The sequence below is a fragment of the Gossypium raimondii genome, chromosome 11 (genome assembly GCF_025698545.1).
Source record: "Gossypium raimondii isolate GPD5lz chromosome 11, ASM2569854v1, whole genome shotgun sequence".
In the NCBI taxonomy this organism is placed as follows: Eukaryota; Viridiplantae; Streptophyta; class Magnoliopsida; order Malvales; family Malvaceae; genus Gossypium; species Gossypium raimondii.
In genome coordinates this window covers 46,134,559-46,152,156 of record NC_068575.1, presented here as the reverse complement: position 1 = coordinate 46,152,156, position 17,598 = coordinate 46,134,559, and the positions used below count along the sequence as shown (strand labels likewise).

The window sequence follows — 17,598 nt, the reverse complement described above, 5'->3', positions numbered from 1 at the left end:
TCCATCAGCAATTAACTTGACTTGTTTGTGCCACTGCAAATAAGTACCATCGTCAAGTTTAATGATCTCATGTCGAGGAAATGTGTTGGTGACTCGATCACCAGTAAACACAGTAGGAATCGGATCTCCAGATTCAGCGGAAGCCATGGCCATAGGAGCAACCAGCGAATGATACCATAAAAGAATAAGGTAAAGAAACAAAAACAAAGAACAAATTTAAAGGAATGTTTCTATATTTTCCAATCTATTTTCTGAACTTCCAAAGAAGCCAATATATAAAACCTCAATGACTAACTGCTCACTAACAAACACGCAACTAAATTGACAACAACCTAACCAACTAACAGTATCTTAAGGTATACTAATAGCCTTTATTTGCATTTTCCCATATTTATAACTCTCTTAAATTCACTAACACTATATGTTTAATAAATTAAAAATAATAATAAACACAATAATTTCCACAAAAATGTTTAAGTAGGTCGTGGCGAGAGTTCCAATGATTGAAGGCTTCCTTGCAACATGTCTAATACTCTACACATTGACGGTCGATCCAATGGTTTGGTTTGAATGCACCAAAGGCTCACTGCAATCAATTTCCCTATTATTTCTGCTTCCTCTTCTGTTATTTCTTCATTAATATTCAAGTTTGTAGACTGGTCAAGATGCTTATAAATCAATGACGGAAAATATATTTGACTAGTTCGGGACGCTTCAACATTGTAATCACTGAATTTTGTTCGGGTCAAATTTTTTATTTTTCAAAATTACATTTTAACCTCTGAACTTGCCTAAAATTATATTTGGACCCCTTAACTTTTCAAAAGTACATTTTAACCTTTAAACTTTCTTAAAATTTCATTTTAACCCTTGAACTTTTTGGAAATTACACTTTGGCCCTAAAATTTTTGTTGTATTTTCAATTTGGTCCTTCTGGCAGCCACCAGTGCGATTTGCGCACCTACCCTCCGCGATTTTCGGCAGCCGGCCTAAGGTATGGCCTCCCTCTGCCCTCCCCACCTGCTACCTGCAAAAAGAAGCAAGAAATCAACAATAAAAGGGGGTTTTTCCCCCAAAATCAGAAACCCCCACGAATAAAAAAAAGAAGAAGAGAAAAGTTTCAAAAAAAAGAGTTTTGGCAGTAAAAAAAAGGAAGGAAAAGAAGAAAGGGGACGAGCGACGAAGGAGACGGCGATGGAGGAAACGGCGCAAGCAGCGGCGTGACGAAAGGGCTAGGCTTTTGAAGAAGAAGAAAAAGAAGAAGAAGAAGAAGAAGAAAAAGAAAGGAAAGAAAAAAGGAAAAAGGAAAAAGGAAGAAAAGAAAAGGAAAAAGAATAAAAAATTTTAACAGTCGGGTCATCCCAACCTGACCCGTTAACCGACCGGCAACCTGACCCGACCACCCATCAACACCCAGCAACAGGCCAACCCAGTCAGGCCCAGCAAAAAAAAAAGAAAAAGAAAAAAAACAGCAGGCCCAAAAGTAGTAGCCCAACAGCCTAGCAGGCCAGCAACCCAACAGCCTAGCACCTCCCAGCAAGCCACATCAACAGCCAGCGGCCCGCTGCAGCAGGACCAGGCTAGCCCAGCAGCAAGCAGCAGCCCAACAAGCGCCCAACCCAGCAGAAAAAAGAAGAAAGAGAAAAAAAAGGAAAAAGTGAAGCTCAAGTCGTGTAGCCCTTTCGATCAAGCTTGTATTTTCGGGCTTTTCGGTAATTTAATTTTTACCCACTTTTAATTTAATTCATGTATTTTGATGATGTTTCGTTTTGAATATTATTGGGATTTTTTTACGCATTTTTTTGTATTTATATTTTTAATTTTATTTTATTTTTAATTTAAATAATTTAAATAAATAAGGCAACGAATCGATTTGACACCAAGTCGTTGATTTCATTGCTATGTTGGGTGAATATCATCGGTTCGTGTTAAATACGATACGGTCTTTTTAAAATAAAAAAAATTCAAAAAATTCTCGTGTTTTAAAACAAAATGTCTATTTTTCGTAAATTATCAAATTATATTTAAATGAATATATAATAATATGTAATTTATTAAAATTCTCGTGTTTCAATCGGATCATGATTAAATATTAAATTGAATTCGTATTTTTGAAAATTAAGACAGTGCGCGCTTAACGAGATATCAATTTTGGGCGTCGCGAGGGTGCTAATACCTTCCTCGCGCGTAACTGACTCCCGAACCCTAATTTTCTTTGGATTTTTTAACGCGGACCTAAAATCGACTCTTTTAAAGAAAATTTTAAAAAATTTATCTTTTAAAAAGAGAATTTAATAGGTGTCCGATCACACCTAGAAAAAAGATCGACGGTGACTCTCTTTTTAAATAAAAAAAAGTAAAATCAAGACTCTGTTTGTTTATAAATTTTCAATAATCGCCTTAACTAGCGCCCGTGCTAAATTTTTGGTTGCTGCAAGTATCGCTTTGGAGCAAAAAGACCAAACTTTGTGATGAATGCCTCAATCCTAGCATCGTCGTTTATCTTCGATAATGATTTTCCTTTGAACCTTAGGACAATGAAGCAAACGGAAAAAACCAATACAATTCCAGCAACTGTTAATCCTGTTTATTAACACATATGTAATATTTAATTAAGTACAAGAACGTAATGAATAAAATTAAAGAAAAATCTTGAAGGAAACCCTTAAACTTGTGTTTGCTGTAACACGTAAAGTATCATTGTTAATTTAAAAGAAAAGCATTTTGGCATTCCCGCCTTAGCTAAAAGGTAAAATATTTATTTTAACCCGTTTTATTTGTGAGATATTTAATTTAAGTCTCTTTTAAACTTTTATTTTGGCACTCAATAATGAGTTGCTGGATTTGCCCTGATTATATTTGTTTAAAACCAATTAAGTTATATTAATTAAAACCGACTTGAATCCTAAAAGTTTAATTGGAGTATATCTTAATTAAAAGTGAGTACATGAAAATATTGCTTTGGATTAGACATGTTGATTTTGATTCCAACTTTAAAAATTAACTATAGTAGCAATAAAACCACATATTATTACCCAATAAGACATTATAGTAGAAGGTATATAATTAATTCAAACCACAAAAATGTTTCATACCCGTTAAAATTGGAGCCAGCTTCAACTTGGATTTGGACCCACCTATTCAATACAATATTCCACACATTAGTTACTTACAATTTCAATCATTCAAATAATTTCAACAATTTTATTTTTTTTTTGGGTTAAAACAGTCACACCAAATTAATATTACTACCTTTTTCTTTAAGAAAGAAAGAATATTACAAACAGAAAATAAATAAATGCCATGTTGAATTTGTCAAATTATAATAAAACCAAATCATCTGGTACTGCAATTGGTGGACATAGTTGAAATAGGAAGGAGCTTTTAATAATAGTGTCATATCCCTCCGTCGAACAGACACATGTCAGCACTGAAGGCATCGTTGACTCTGCGTTGGCTTTCTTTAAGATAACATTTCAACAAACCTCTCATCCATTATTTCTGAATGTGATCACCCATTCTACCTTAAAGAGTCATCTACACAAATTTAAATGTGAATACTATTCTAATAAGAAGTCTATTTAGGCTTAACTATCTTATGTTGATAGAGTCTCATGATACATGTCTATGATTGTCTATTATGCATTTAATGGGATCAAATCTATATTCTGACACATCATACCTTCGAACAAGGGGACATTTCCTATAAATACCCTCTGAAACGACGAATAAAAGATTGACCTTTTAGCATCCTAAGGTTATTCTCTATATTCATCTATTTGTTCAACTTGTCCCATTGTTCTTGTTCCAGCTCTTGACCTTTATAGGTGAATCGATCTCCATTGCACCACTTGATCTCCTTCTTATTCCCTCTCGTCTTCATCCCTTGTGTACCCGTTGGTGAAGAAATTTTTTATACAAGTAGGATAAAAAACCCACCATGTACAGCTCATCTAGTTTTTAATTTTTTAAATACTAATTAAGGACATAAGACAATTTCTTAATTTCGTTTGTATAGTTAAAAAAATCACCATAAATATACCAAATAATGATATTATTAATAAACTCTTATTGGTTCCACTCTTCTAAAAAAACCTATTGAAAAAACAATTAATTCAATGCTTTCAACCATTATTTTTATTATTGTAAAATTATTAATTAACTCAATTAATTTTTTATATTAGTATACATTGATTGAATAATTGATTAGTCAATAATTTTACATGGTAAAATAACTCGAATCCATCAAGTTTCACCCTCACCTAATAAGGGCAGGTTTGAGAGCAAGTTTTATCCCGTCCAAAAAAGTTTACTAAAATATCTATATTTTTAATTTTATAATTATTTTTAATATATATATACTACTATTTAAATCTCTTATTAAGTTCATGTCACTTGGCATTAACTCAACATTAATAACACCAATATAATAAATAGTTATATTAAATTTAATATTGTTAATTTGATATATTTACATGTTTAAATTTTGTTTTGCCTATTATTTAATATAATTTTTTCATTATAATTTAAATGCGCATTGTATGTGCTATTATTATTTAGTTTCAAACTATATGTTTAATTATTTATTATATATTCTTTTTAATTAAAACTTTTTTTATTTTTGAGATTTTATAACATTTCAACTATTATATATAATAATTAGTTTTTATAAGATTTTATAATAAGTAATTCATTTAATTTTGTAAAAATTAACATAATATAAAAATTATGTAATATTTCATATTAGATAAACAAAATTGTTTAATTGCATAAATGGAAAGTATATACATACCTTTGGTATTATTGTTGTTTTTTGGTATATGCTGAAGATGGTGGGAGATGGGATTGATGGCATTCGTTAGGATCTGATGAACTCTCAAATCTTGACGGGCAGTAGCAGACTGTTTGATAGTTTGAATCGTTAAAACCACAGCCTCCACCGGAAGCATTGCACTTCCAGCAGGCTTCCATATCCTCTTCCCATTGCACCTCGAATCTTGTTTCCAGTGCTTCTTCCAAATCCAAGGTTTTATTTCGAAATCTTCCCCAACAAGATTGAAGAACAGGAACTCTAGCATTAGCTGAACATCCATCTCCACGGATATTATCTGTAGTTATGGAAACATTGTTGTTATTTGAAGAATTGCAAGGAAAGATTCTAAGACTCGATGAAGATTGGCAATCATATAACAGAGTCAGATTGGTATTCCGAGGACCGGGAACAAACAGCTCAGAATTTAGGATCGAATCTTGAATTGGTATTTGAGGACGATAAGAGCCATTATTGATGAAGTCCTCCCTCGCAATTATTAGAATTCGACTTTCATGATGAATGTCCAACACCTTATACTTAATACCAACAATTTCAATCTTAGTAGTATTAGTAAAATCGTCACAGCGAAGCTCTAAATTAGGATGTCCGCATTCTGGTTCTCGATCACCTCCGGAGAAAGGATATCTATTGGAGATATTCCTACATTTGAACACTACATCACGACACTTCTCGTACAGTTGACTAGGACTGGGTTGTGAAACAAGAACCGCAAGATTAAGCAAAACAGAAGAAGAGGCAGAAAGAAATAGAATCCAATTTCTTTTTCAAAAATTTTCAGAGAAGAGATATAAGAAAGGGTTGATTGCTAATGTCACTTATTGTGGTGACATCAACAATCACCACTACCTTGAGATCATCGGTTCGTATAAGACTTTATGTTGAAATTGACATGCATTTATTACCTACGTTGGGATCGTCCGCTTGTATGAGGCCTTTGGTTATAACAATCCAAGTTGCTCCTGTAGCTTACACCTAATATGTCACAGTACCTCCGATAGAAACCAATCCTATCCGCCACTCTGTCATCAAAACCATGACCGCACTTTAGCTCACCATTGATTATGTTACTGATGACTCCATAGCCAGGGAGCCAACCTGCATCCCTTTCTGCAGCAGACAGTGTCCATTGCCCGACAATTACATTATGGCTTGATGGTTTGTTTCCTTGCGGGATCATCCAAAACTAAATGGTCGTCTTGAAGGATATAGTCGGGTTGGTGGCTACGAGGTCTGGATTATTTATTAGGTCTACTCTAATGTCTCTTCCAGCTGGCCCATAGTTGAAGTTGTTGAGGAAATTAAATTGTGAAAGTTGTGTTGAGTCAGTCAACAACATCATGAACTAGTACTTCATTAGTCGAGCGACTGCGAAACTTACTGAGCCAATTGGAAGGGTCCTCATCCATAATACAATCTTCCACGAGGACACAGCCAGACACTAGGAAAACAATATGCTTGGAGGTTGTTTTGTTCCCTTATAAAGCAATATCCCCATGCATATAGGCCATCTGGTGCACTTGGCCATCCTCTTTTTGTTTCATAGAGGTTTGAGCTAAGAAAGCTGCGAGTTCCCTCTTTCTGGTCGTAAGATCTCCGGTTGTGCCAAATCTGTTAAAAGATCGAGAAGCAGTAATAAAAGCACTATAAGTGTAGAAACCATTGCCAGGACAACGTGAATCATTTAGATATTTAAGCATATTACTAAAGAGGTGTTGTGTGATAATGCTGCCAATATCATTGCCACTACACTGGCTCTGGCAGCCAGTTCTGCACACTTCTGCTACAAGAATACTGCTAGACTACTTAGCGTCAAAGAGCCTACAACTTTTTCGTATCCATTGATACTTGGTGTGGGTTTTCAGTTTTGGATTGAACAAGTGCTAGAGGGTATATATCCATTTAATGTATAAATTTTGTAATTTCATGAATTATACTTTCCGGCTGAATTAAAAAATAAAATGAAGAAAATGTTCCAGCTCCCGAATCTATCCAATCTGATCTGTGGACAAATATGATTATTTTATTTCATCATTTAGTCCATTAAAATAATTTTGTTAGATTTTCAAAATAGATTTGACTAAATAACATAGAAAAGTAATGCTGATTGCAGGCAAAATACTATAAAAAGCCTTTTTTTTAAATTTACCGAAATGAGCCCGGTATTTTATTCTTTACCGGAATGGCCCTTTTTCCTCGAAATCATATCCACGTCAGCGCGATGTCAGGGGACGTGGCAAAAAATCGCGTCCCTGAGGGCGCGCTTTGCTTACTTGGACGAAATTTGCTCCCTCAAGGGCACGTTTTGTTGCCACGTAAGCGCTCCATTGGAAAAGCGTTTTGCCCGCGCGTGAACAGTAGCAACGACTACTTTTTTGACCGTTGGTGACCCCCCAACGGTAAAAAAAACTATAAACCCCCCCACCTTTATTTTTTTCACAACTAAATCCTTTCTCTCAATTTTTCTCTAATATTCTCTCAAATTCCTCTCAAATTCCTCTTAATTTCCTCTCAAATTCCTCTCAAATTCCTCTTAATTTCCTCTCAAATTCCTCTCAAATTTCTATTTAAAAGATCTTTAAAATTTTAATTATTTTTAAAATAGTTTTAAAATTTATTTTTTGAATTTTTTTAAATCGTAAAAATTTGTACCAATTTAGCAATAGTCGGAGAATTGATTCGTATTAATGACAAGCATATATCTGTAGAACAAATGAATATGGTAAGTGTTAAATTTAATTTTTAAATATTATTTAAGATTTTTTTATTTATGCAATTTTAAATAATTATTATTTTATTATTTAATTATTTGTTATAAAAGTCTGTAGATCGGATATTCCAATTTTATATCCGCAATATGCATGGTCCCCCATCACCATTGGTAGAGAATTACCTGCGGGAGACAGGTTTTTGGCACGTGGCGACGGTAGGCCGGGGATGCAAGTTGGACCCGAAACTCATCAGTGCGTTGATTGAGAGGTGGAGACCTGAGACGCATACATTCCATCTTCCATGTGGAGAGTGCACTATCACTTTGGAAGATGTCAAATTACAATTAGGGTTGCCAGTGGATGGGTACGCAGTCACTGGGTCCTGTTCAATCTGGTGATTGGGGAGCGGTATGCTATGAGCTGTTGGGCGCTATTCTGGAGAATATTAACGGAGGTCGAATCGAGATGGGCTAGTTACGAGACACATTCCCAAAGATGATGATTCAACCGAAATAGAAAGAATCTGACATGCTCGGACATACATTTTTCAAACAATTAGAGGTTATCTGATGCCGGACTTGTTAAAAAACCTCGTGCATCTAAGATGGCTACTGAAACTCGTTGATTTTCAAGCAGCTGGTGAATTTAGCTGGGGGTTTACCGTGTTGGCAACATTGTATTGGGAGATGTGTGGGGTGACGTGACCGAATAAAGTGAAAATCGAAGGTTGCTTGTCACTACTGCAGTCATGGGCACGGTTTCGCTTTTTATTTTTACGTTATCAAGTGGACCACCCGTATACATTCTCACTTATAACAAGGTAAATTTTGTATTAGATTTTATAATTATTACGTAGATTTAAAATATAATCGAATGCTAAAAATTTATTTAATTAGGTGGAACCATCCAACAAATTGTGCTCGATTACCTACTTCTTTTAAAGATATACGGCTTCTATTGGACCAACAGTTGGAAGCACAAGTAAGTATTAAATAAAATAGAGATTTTCATAATGAGATAGTTGATTGGTATTTAGTATTTAGTACATAACTAATATTTCTATCATGGTCATATAGTTTCAATGGACACCATACGAGGATCCGGTAATTCGGGCAGTAATTCCGGATGAGTACTTCCAAAATCCAAACGCTTGGCATGCGAAAGTCCCATTGGTCAACTTTGTGACTGTAAAGATGCACCAGTTGGACAGAGTATTGCGGCAATTTGGATTCTAACAATCTATTCCCGTGGCACCTGAGGTGTTGGATGATCATCACAAAATCGACCTACGGCAATTACATATGGATTGATCGAGATTCTGGTCATACTACATCCAAATGTGAGAAGATCGATATGACTATATACCTACTCGGTAACCGATCATCGTTCTAGATTTAGCGTGCGTGCCAGAATATATGCTATGATTTTGGATCTATGGGAAGCCGTATTTATAGTCACCAGAGGAAAGGCAGCAGCAATTGCGTGTCCAAAGGGAACGACGTGACCCTTTAAATTCAAGAAGAAGTGACGACGACGCAGGCCCATCAACGAGGCCCAAAAATTCACCTGGCCCATCATCAGCACCCATAACTTCATCAGGCCCAGCAATAGCACTGACACAGTCACTCGACCCAGCAGTTCAACCGACGATACCCATGGCATAACCTTTTCAGATGATGCCAGGTGTGTATCCTAGCCCTTATATATGTCCTAACCCTTATATATTTCCTTTTTCTAGTCCCATGGCAGGTTAGAGTCAATGGCCCGGTTTATTTCCATTTTTGATTACACCGAGTGGACAGCCGATGTTTAGGCCATCGTCGCATGAGGGATCGTAAGAGGGGCCGTCGGGGAGCTCTTCTTTTTACCAAACCTTATTACTGTATGGATTTCAAACACCTTAGTCGTTGGTGATGCAAACACCTCTACATTCACTATTCTATCAAAGTGGATCATTGTCCTAACACCGACAACCAGATCCCCTACCGGATGAACCAGAATCCACGTCGGAGCAACAACAACCCCCGCTGGAAGTTAGACAAAAAAGAAATCTAGCGCGTAACCGTCGACGACCGCCATGTGGCACTGAATTCAACGGGCACGGAGATTGAATTTTATTTTAATATTTTTGTACAAAATAGTTTCTATTAATGTAATAAAATATAAAATAGTTTATTTTGAATATTTTGATATTATTTCATTTAATAAAATATAAAATAATTTTGAATAAAGTGATTGTAATTTACTTTAATATTTTTAATGAAATAAATTTAAAATAAAATAAGTAAATATTTTGAATATTTGTGCCAATTTTTTATTTCAAAAAAATATAAATAATACAAAGTTGTTTACAATGACGTTCAACTATTGCGATTTGGGCATGATCGACTTGTATGGCCTGGATTCCTACACCATCCACACAACTTCTATTGACTGGCTATTTCTCAGATATCCCCTCACTGGTGGACGTCGTAGGGAGTACATCATCCCTTCTTTTGGGCATTTCATAATGTCTCCAATTGGATGTAGATTGCCAACCACTAGAACTTGATGCTGTTTCCCAGTACATATTTCTAGCATCAAACATCGAGCCATCGACGTACATGTCCCATCCACCAATAGAGTGTCTTGCAGGGGATGTGCATTCCACACCGCTACTAAACACGGGCTGTTCCGTGTTTTGTAACCCGCTAACCGAGTGTCGGTCAGGGGTCGTGTATACTTCTCGAACACCAGTCGCAAGTACATCATTTGGCGATGTAAATTGTACATATAACTCAATATAAGGTGCTCCACTAGCAAGATGAGTCTACACCATTGCCTCCAAGCTACGAGCACCTTTTATGTCGAACGAGTCATATGTCACAGGATCAACAGAAGAACAAAATCGATACATAATAAACAGAACTTTCATTGGCGTTGTTCCAAAAATTTTACGCCTAATCTTTTACGAAGTTCTGTCAAATCTATGTTCTGGTTAAAAACCGGTCGCATTGTATTCTCCGATAAAAAAATAACACCGTTCTCGGTGTGGCAAATCTCACCATCATAGTAAATAACATCACTAAGACGTTCACTCATCTTTAATTTCTAACCTTCTTAGCCTCTATAAATTGTTTTTGCTGTAACTTATGCAATCTGAGAATATTTTTTTGCCTCATTTATAACCTCAGCCCAAACATGATACTGTAGCAAAAACGTGTCCACGTGGGAGCGATTTTAGTATTTCTTCTCATAAAGCATCCTGCTTAAAGCATTTTACACACTATTTGCTCAGAAACGTCAACTCGAAATTATTTTTTCAGGACCTATTGTAGCAAAAGCGCGTCCACGTGGGAGCGATTTCAGAAATTCTTCTAATAAAGCATCCTACTTGAAGTGGTTTTTATACTATTTGCTCAGAAACGTCAACTCGGAATTATTTTTTCAGGACCTACTGTAGCAAAAGCGCGTCCACGTGGGAGCGATTTCCTTAATAAATTTTTAATTTAATTACTCACGTAACCCTAAACCCAAATTTAATTAATTTTTTCTTAAAAACCCATAAACACGAAACCTAATCCAATTTTTAAAAAAATATAATTAATTTAATTAAGAAATCCTAAACCATAATCCTTTATTTGTTTAATTTTCTCCAAAACCTTAAAAATTTTAAAAACCCTAAACCCTAACCCTAACCGTAACTCTAACCCTAACCCTAAAAACCTAAAACCTAACGTGGAGAAATGGGCAAAACGAGTCCCCAAGGGAGCGCTTATGTGGCAACAAAACGCGCCCTTGAGGGAGCGATTGCCGTCTACTTAAGCAAAGTGCGCCCTTAGGGACACAATTTCGGGGAAAAGGGCCATTCCGGTAAATAATAAAATAAATGGCCCATTTCGGTAAATTTAAAAAAAGGGCTTTTAATGGTGTTTTGCCCGCTGATTGCGGCGAAATTACTCCTTTAATTTTTTTTATTAATTTTGTCACTGTTATTAGAAAAGTATTAATATTTTTTTCATCTAATATCTAAGATATTCTGTTGAAAAAATTACAAAATAAAAAAATATTCTTTTAATTCTTTTAAAGATTACAAAATTTGGGTAAACTACAAAAAAAGTCACTTTTGTTTGCCTCAAGTTACATTTTAGTCACTTATGTTTGAAATCTTACGTTTTGGTCACTTATGTTATTATTTTGTTACGAAGTGATCACTCTTCCGTTAAGTTCTGTTATATCCCTAACGGTAATCCTACGTGGCAGCCCAACTAGATTTTAAGTGTCAACTTGAATTTCCTAATAGAATGATGATAGATTTTTAATTAAATAAATTTAATTAATTAAAAATTTTAAACCCTAAAACTTAATTAAAAAACTGTTCATCTCCCCCTTTTTTTAGTTTTCTTTTTCAGTTGACTAAGAAAACAGTCATGTCTTTGAGCAGGCCTCAGTAATCATCAATAGCTTGACTCCATATATTTAAGAACATAAAGCTTCTGCCTTTTTTCTGTCACATAAAAAAGATAAAAGGAAAAAGAAGGAAAACCCCACTCCAAATTTCTCTGCATTTTTCCAAGACTCGATGAAGATTGGCAATCATATAACAGAGTAAGATTGGTATTCTGAGAACTGGGAACAAATGACTCAGAATTTAGGATCGAATCTTGAATTGGAATTTGAGGACGACAAGAGCCATTGTTGATGAAGTCCTCCCTCGCAATTCTTAGAATCTGACTTTCATGATGAATGTCCAATACCTTATACTTAATACCAACAATTTCAATCTTAGTAGTATTAGTAAAATCGTCACAGCGAAGCTCCAAATTAGGATGTTCACATTCTGGTTCTCGATCACCTCCGGAGAAAGGATATCCAATGGAGATATTCCCACATTTGAACACTGCATCACGACACTTCTCGTACAATTGACTAGGACTGGGTGGTGAAACAAGAAATGCAAGATTAAGCAAAACAGAAGAAGAGGTAGAAAGAAATAGAATCCAATTTCTTTTTCAAAAATTTTCAGAGAAGAGATATAAGAAAGGGTTGATTGCTAATGTCACCTATCGTGGTGACATCAACAATCACCACTACCTTGAGATCGTCGGTTCGTATAAGACTTTATGTTGAAATTGACATGCATTTATTATCTATGTTGGGATCGTCCGCTTGTATGAAGCCTTTGGTTATAGCAATCCAAGTTGCTCCTGTAGCTTACACCTAATATGTCACAGTACCTTCGATAGAAACCAATCCTGTCCGCCACTCTGTCATCAGGACCATGACCGCACTCTAGCTCACCATTGATTATGTTACTGATGACTCCATAGCCAGGGAGCCAACCTGCATCCCTTTCTGCAGCAGACGGTGTCCATTGCCCAACAATTACGTTATGGCTTGATGGTTTGTTTCCTTACGGGGTCATCCAAAACCAAATGGCCGTCTTGAAAGATATAGTCGGGTTGGTGGCTACGAGGTCTGAATTATTTATTAGGTCTACTCCAATGTCTCTTCTAGCTGGCCCATGATGAAGTTGCTGAGGAAATTAAATTGTGAAAGTTGTGTTGAGTCAGTTAACAACATCATGAACTAGTACTTCATTAGTCAAGCGACTGAGAAACTTACTAAGCTAATTGGAAGGGTCCTCGTCCATAATACAATCTTCCACGAGGACACGGCTAGACACCAGGAAGACAATATGCTTGGTGGTTGTTTTGTTGCCTTATAAAGCAATATCCCTATGCATATGGGCCATCTGGTGCACTTGGCCATCCTCCTGTTGTTTCATGAGAGGTTTGAGCTAAGAAAGCTGCGAGTTCCCTCTTTCTGGTTGTAAGATCTCCGGTTGTGCCAAATCCGTTAAAGATCAAGCAGCGATAATGAAAGCACTATAAGTGTAGAAACCATTTCCAGGACAACGTGAATAATTTAGATATTTAAGCATATTATTAATGAGGTGTTGAGTGATAATGCTGCCAATATCATTGCCACTACACTGGCTCTGGCAGCTAGTTCTGCAGTAGTCAGACGTGCTGCCACACATCCCAAATTGACTGCAACACAGTCCATTTGGACATAGAGCACCTCCTGCTTGTCTTCCGCACACTTCTGCTGCAAGAATATTGCTAGACTACTTAGCGTCAAAGAGCCTACAACTTTTTCGTATCCATTGATACTTGGTGTGGGTTTTTAGTTTTGGATTGAGCAAGTACTAGAGGGTATATATCCATTTAATGTATAAATTTTGTAATTTCATGAATTAGATTTTCTGGCTGAATTAGAGGCTATTTTACCTAAATAGCCCAAAAAAATATTATATTTACAAAAATAACCCAGGTTTAAAAACAATAACCAAAATAACCTGAAATGAACAGTAAATTTGGGTTGTGGCCTGTCAATGCCCAGAACCCACTCGTATTTTGGACCCATGATTGCCTAATAATTGTGTCAGACCTTAAAAAAATAATTTTTTGGGGTTTTGGCCTATCAATGGCCGAAACCCGTGTATTTTTTTAAAAATTTTATAATACTGATATACAAAAAAGAAGGGAAAAAAAGCTTTGTTTAGGTCTTGACACATCAATGGCCGCACCCAGATCTGATAAATTTTTTTTGACTTTTTTCATGTCGATGTCGATATCTGAAAAAAAGTAAAACAATTTTTTGGGTCTTTGCTGTTAATGGTTGGCACCAAAGACATAAATTTTTTAACTTTTTTTCGTGTTAGTATCAAGTATCAATATCTGAAAAAAGTAAAAAATTTTGGGTCTTTGGCACATCAATGGCCGCACCCAAGATCTGATAAATTTTTTGATTTTTTTGATGTCGATATCGTATTAGTATAAGAAAAAAAGTAAAAAAAAATTTTTGAGTGTCGGCCACCCAGTACAGTAAAAATTTTTTTTGACTTTTTTCGTGTCGATATAGGTATCGATATACAAAAAAGTAAAAAATTATATCTATAAATTTAATATAATTGTTTAGGATTTAAGGTTTTATTTTATATTTTAGTGTAATAATTTTTTGAATGTTTGTATTTTTATATTATCGGGTAATAATATATATTTTTGTATTAATATTGTAGAATGTAAAAATTATTACCCGATAATATAAAAATACAAACGTTCAAAAAATTATCGCATCTAAAATATAAAAATAAAACCTAAATCGAAAGCAACTATATTAAATTTATAGATATAATTTTTTTTTTACTTTTTTGTATACTGACACTGATCTGTTTATGAAAAAAGTCAAAATTTTTTTCTTGTCTTGGTGCCGCCATTGATGTGCCAAGACCCAAATTTTTTACTTTTTTCAGATATCGATACGATACCAACATGAAAAAAGTCAAATTTTTTTTGCTGTATTGGGTGCCGGCCATTGACAGTTCCTTTTAAAATTTTTTTTACTTTTTTCAGTACTGTGTGTGGCCATTGACATACCAAAACTCGAATTTTTTCTCAGTCTTGGGTGTCGACCATTGATGACACAAAGACCCAAATTTTTTTACTTTTTTTAGTATACTGATACCTGATACGGACATGAAAAAAAGTCAAATCTTTTTCTCAGACTGGTGCCTTACCATTGATGGTCAAGACCCAAATTTTTTTACTTTTTTTCAGATATCGATACGATCTTGATACAAAAAAGTCAAAATTGTTTTTCTTGTCTTGGGTCTTGGGCGACCCAAAATTTTTTTTACTTTTTTCAGATACTAATACGATGTGACACGAAAAAAGTCAAAATTTTTTATCAGATTGGGTGCCGCCATTGACAAAGCCAAAGACCCCAATTTTTTTTTTTTTTTTTGTCTCTGGGTGCGGCCATTGTGAGCCAACACCCAAAAAGTTTTTTTCCTTCTTTTTTGTATATTAGTATTATACAATTTAAAAAAATACACGGATTCCGGCCATTGACAGGCCAAAACTTAAAAAATTATTTTTTTAAAGTCTGACACAATTATTAATGAATCATGAGTTTAAAATACGAATGAGTTCCGACCATTGATAGGCAACAACTCAAATTTACTGTTCATTTCAAGTTATTTTAATTATTGTTTTTAAACCTAGATTATTTTTATAAATATAATATTTTTTGAACTATTTAAGTAAAATAACCTGAAATTAAAATGAAGAAAAGGTTCCAGCTCCCGAATCTATCCAATCTGATCTGTGGATAAATATGATTATTTTATTTCATCATTCAGACCATTAAAATAATTTTGGGGTTAGATTTTCAAAATAGATTTACTAAATAACACAGAAAACTAATGCTGAAATTACTCCTTTAATTTTTTTATTAAATTTGTCACTGTTATTAGAAAAGTATTAATATTTTTTCACCTCATATCTAAGATATTCTGTTGAAAAAATTAATATGCTTTTAATTCTTTTAAAAATTACAAAATTTTAAGTTAATCTTTTAAGACTCAGTGTGAAAGAAAATTGAAGCTTGCATCAATGGGTGCCTCTGAATCTGCCCTATTAGGTTCTTCATCGGTAAGTTTTTAATTTTCTCGACAGTTTTCAAAGCTTCTATTCAGCTGGATTTTGTTTATAGCTTTAATTTCTGTTAACATTGACTATTATTATTATTGAAGTTAAAAATTTTCAAAAATCCCATTGAAGTTCAACAGGTACCCATTTCAAACCAGCGAATTCAACGAAATGAGAACAAAAGAAAAAACCCAAAATGGAAATGGACATTTTTTTTTCTCGAGAAACAAGCTGAAATTGAAATTTGTTAACAATACAAATAATCTAATTTAATATGGTCGGTTGAAGAAATCCCCCCAAACGACCCAACCAATCACAATGGATAGAGTTTTCCCCGTTGAAGAAATCCCCGATCACTACTGGTCTTCATCCGCCTTCACTTCCGCTGCCGGTGGTGGCGACGACGATAGAAATAAAAACCTCGGTTCTGAAATGAACCGAAATGCTTCAGAGTGGGCTTTTCAGCAGTTCCTTAGAGAAGAATTTAATAAGAAGGTGAAAATAACGAAGAGGAGGAAGCTAAGGAGGAGCTGAAGAATGGGTGTTTAGAAAATAATAACAACAACACCAACAATATTCCTGCAGATGTAGAAGGTTATCAGGCTTTTCTTAAGAAGAAGCTTAACTTGGCTTGTGTGTGTAGTTGGGTGATGAGAAAGGTGGAGAGGATAAAGGATAAGGAAGGAAAAGTTTAGATCTTGAATAGTTTTTCTTTTCTTTTCAAAAAGATGGGATTCCTTTTCTGGGTTATGTTTGGCTTCTAAGAAAACTTGAAGGGAAATTTGCATGTCTGGATTTTGATTTTTTTTAATTACATTCTGGTTTAGCAATTTGGGTTCTTTAAAAATCTAGACTGTTTCTCTTTCTTTTTAAATATATTTTTTTTATATTTATCAGTTCAAAAGATCTACGTAAGTTCTAAAATCTGAAACTGTTCTTTTTCCATTGATGCAAGCTTCAATTTTTTTCACGTTAATGGGTCAAAACTCAAAAGATTAACTTGAAGCGTTGGTAATTGGATCAAAGAGTGGATTGAGGATGGAAAGAATGATAGGGATGGTTGGCAATGGTTCTACGAGGAATATGGAAAACGAGGGAAAAACAGAGAAATTTCAAGTCAGAAATCATAATGCAGGCCAAAACTTCCAGAATAACCTCCCGCAGCTAATGGCGTGGAAAAGGGGCATCTGAACAGGGACAAGACATCCAAAGGGTCCAAGCAGACGGTGAATGGGTAAACTGAGAGAGGCCTTGAAACAGGAAAGGACCTTATCTTCATCTTATTAAACTGTGTTAAGCACCCAAATTATTAAACTGGCAGATGCATGCAACCATTATCTTCATCTTATTACCATTACCCAGAAAGAAAAGCTCTAAAATGGAAAGTACATGCAGACATACCTCTGGTATTATTACTTTGTGAAGCAGCAACCCCAAGCATCATGAATGATAAGGAAAGCAAAAGAAGAGCAAGTTCAGATGATGATGAAGTCATTTTGTTTTTAGATTTTCAGAGAACAAGTCAAATGATGAATAAAGAGAAAGGATTGATTATTGTCTGAGCTCAACTCAAATGAATTTC

At 34.9% G+C, this 17,598-nt stretch overlaps 2 protein-coding genes across 2 annotated transcripts; both read right to left on the bottom strand.

Annotated features, from left to right (window-relative positions):
• Positions 1 to 961: 961 nt before the first annotated feature.
• Positions 962 to 5,221, bottom strand: LOC128034820 (uncharacterized). Its single transcript, XM_052623667.1, has 4 exons — positions 4,793 to 5,221; positions 3,096 to 3,137; positions 2,480 to 2,583; positions 962 to 1,027 (listed from the first exon to the last, which is right to left on the bottom strand). The coding sequence occupies exons 1-4, from the start codon at positions 5,091 to 5,093 to the stop codon at positions 962 to 964; spliced, it is 513 nt and encodes a 170-aa protein (XP_052479627.1). The 5' UTR covers positions 5,094 to 5,221.
• On the bottom strand, positions 5,105 to 13,950 carry LOC105803600 (uncharacterized). The gene is given in 10 exon segments (XM_052623666.1): positions 5,105 to 5,108; positions 5,228 to 5,521; positions 5,737 to 6,124; positions 6,214 to 6,375; positions 6,378 to 6,633; positions 11,737 to 11,773; positions 12,702 to 13,057; positions 13,143 to 13,390; positions 13,393 to 13,646; positions 13,883 to 13,950. Coding segments are annotated over 10 exon segments (2,067 nt in total).
• Between the last annotated feature and the right edge of the window lie 3,648 nt (positions 13,951 to 17,598).

What these genes read in the sequence shown, in the direction of transcription:
- LOC128034820 (XM_052623667.1), bottom strand. Translation starts at nt 5,093, where the DNA reads ATGGATGTTCAGCTAATGCTAGAGTTCCTGTTCTTCAATCTTGTTGGG. An exon ending in AAACAACAATAATACCAAAG is followed by an intron (nt 3,138 to 4,792) that starts GTATGTATATAC and finishes TGTATTGAATAG; the next exon opens with GTGGGTCCAAATCCAAGTTG. An exon ending in ACGACGATGCTAGGATTGAG is followed by an intron (nt 1,028 to 2,479) that starts GCATTCATCACA and finishes TTCTTTTTGCAG; the next exon opens with GTAGCAGGTGGGGAGGGCAG.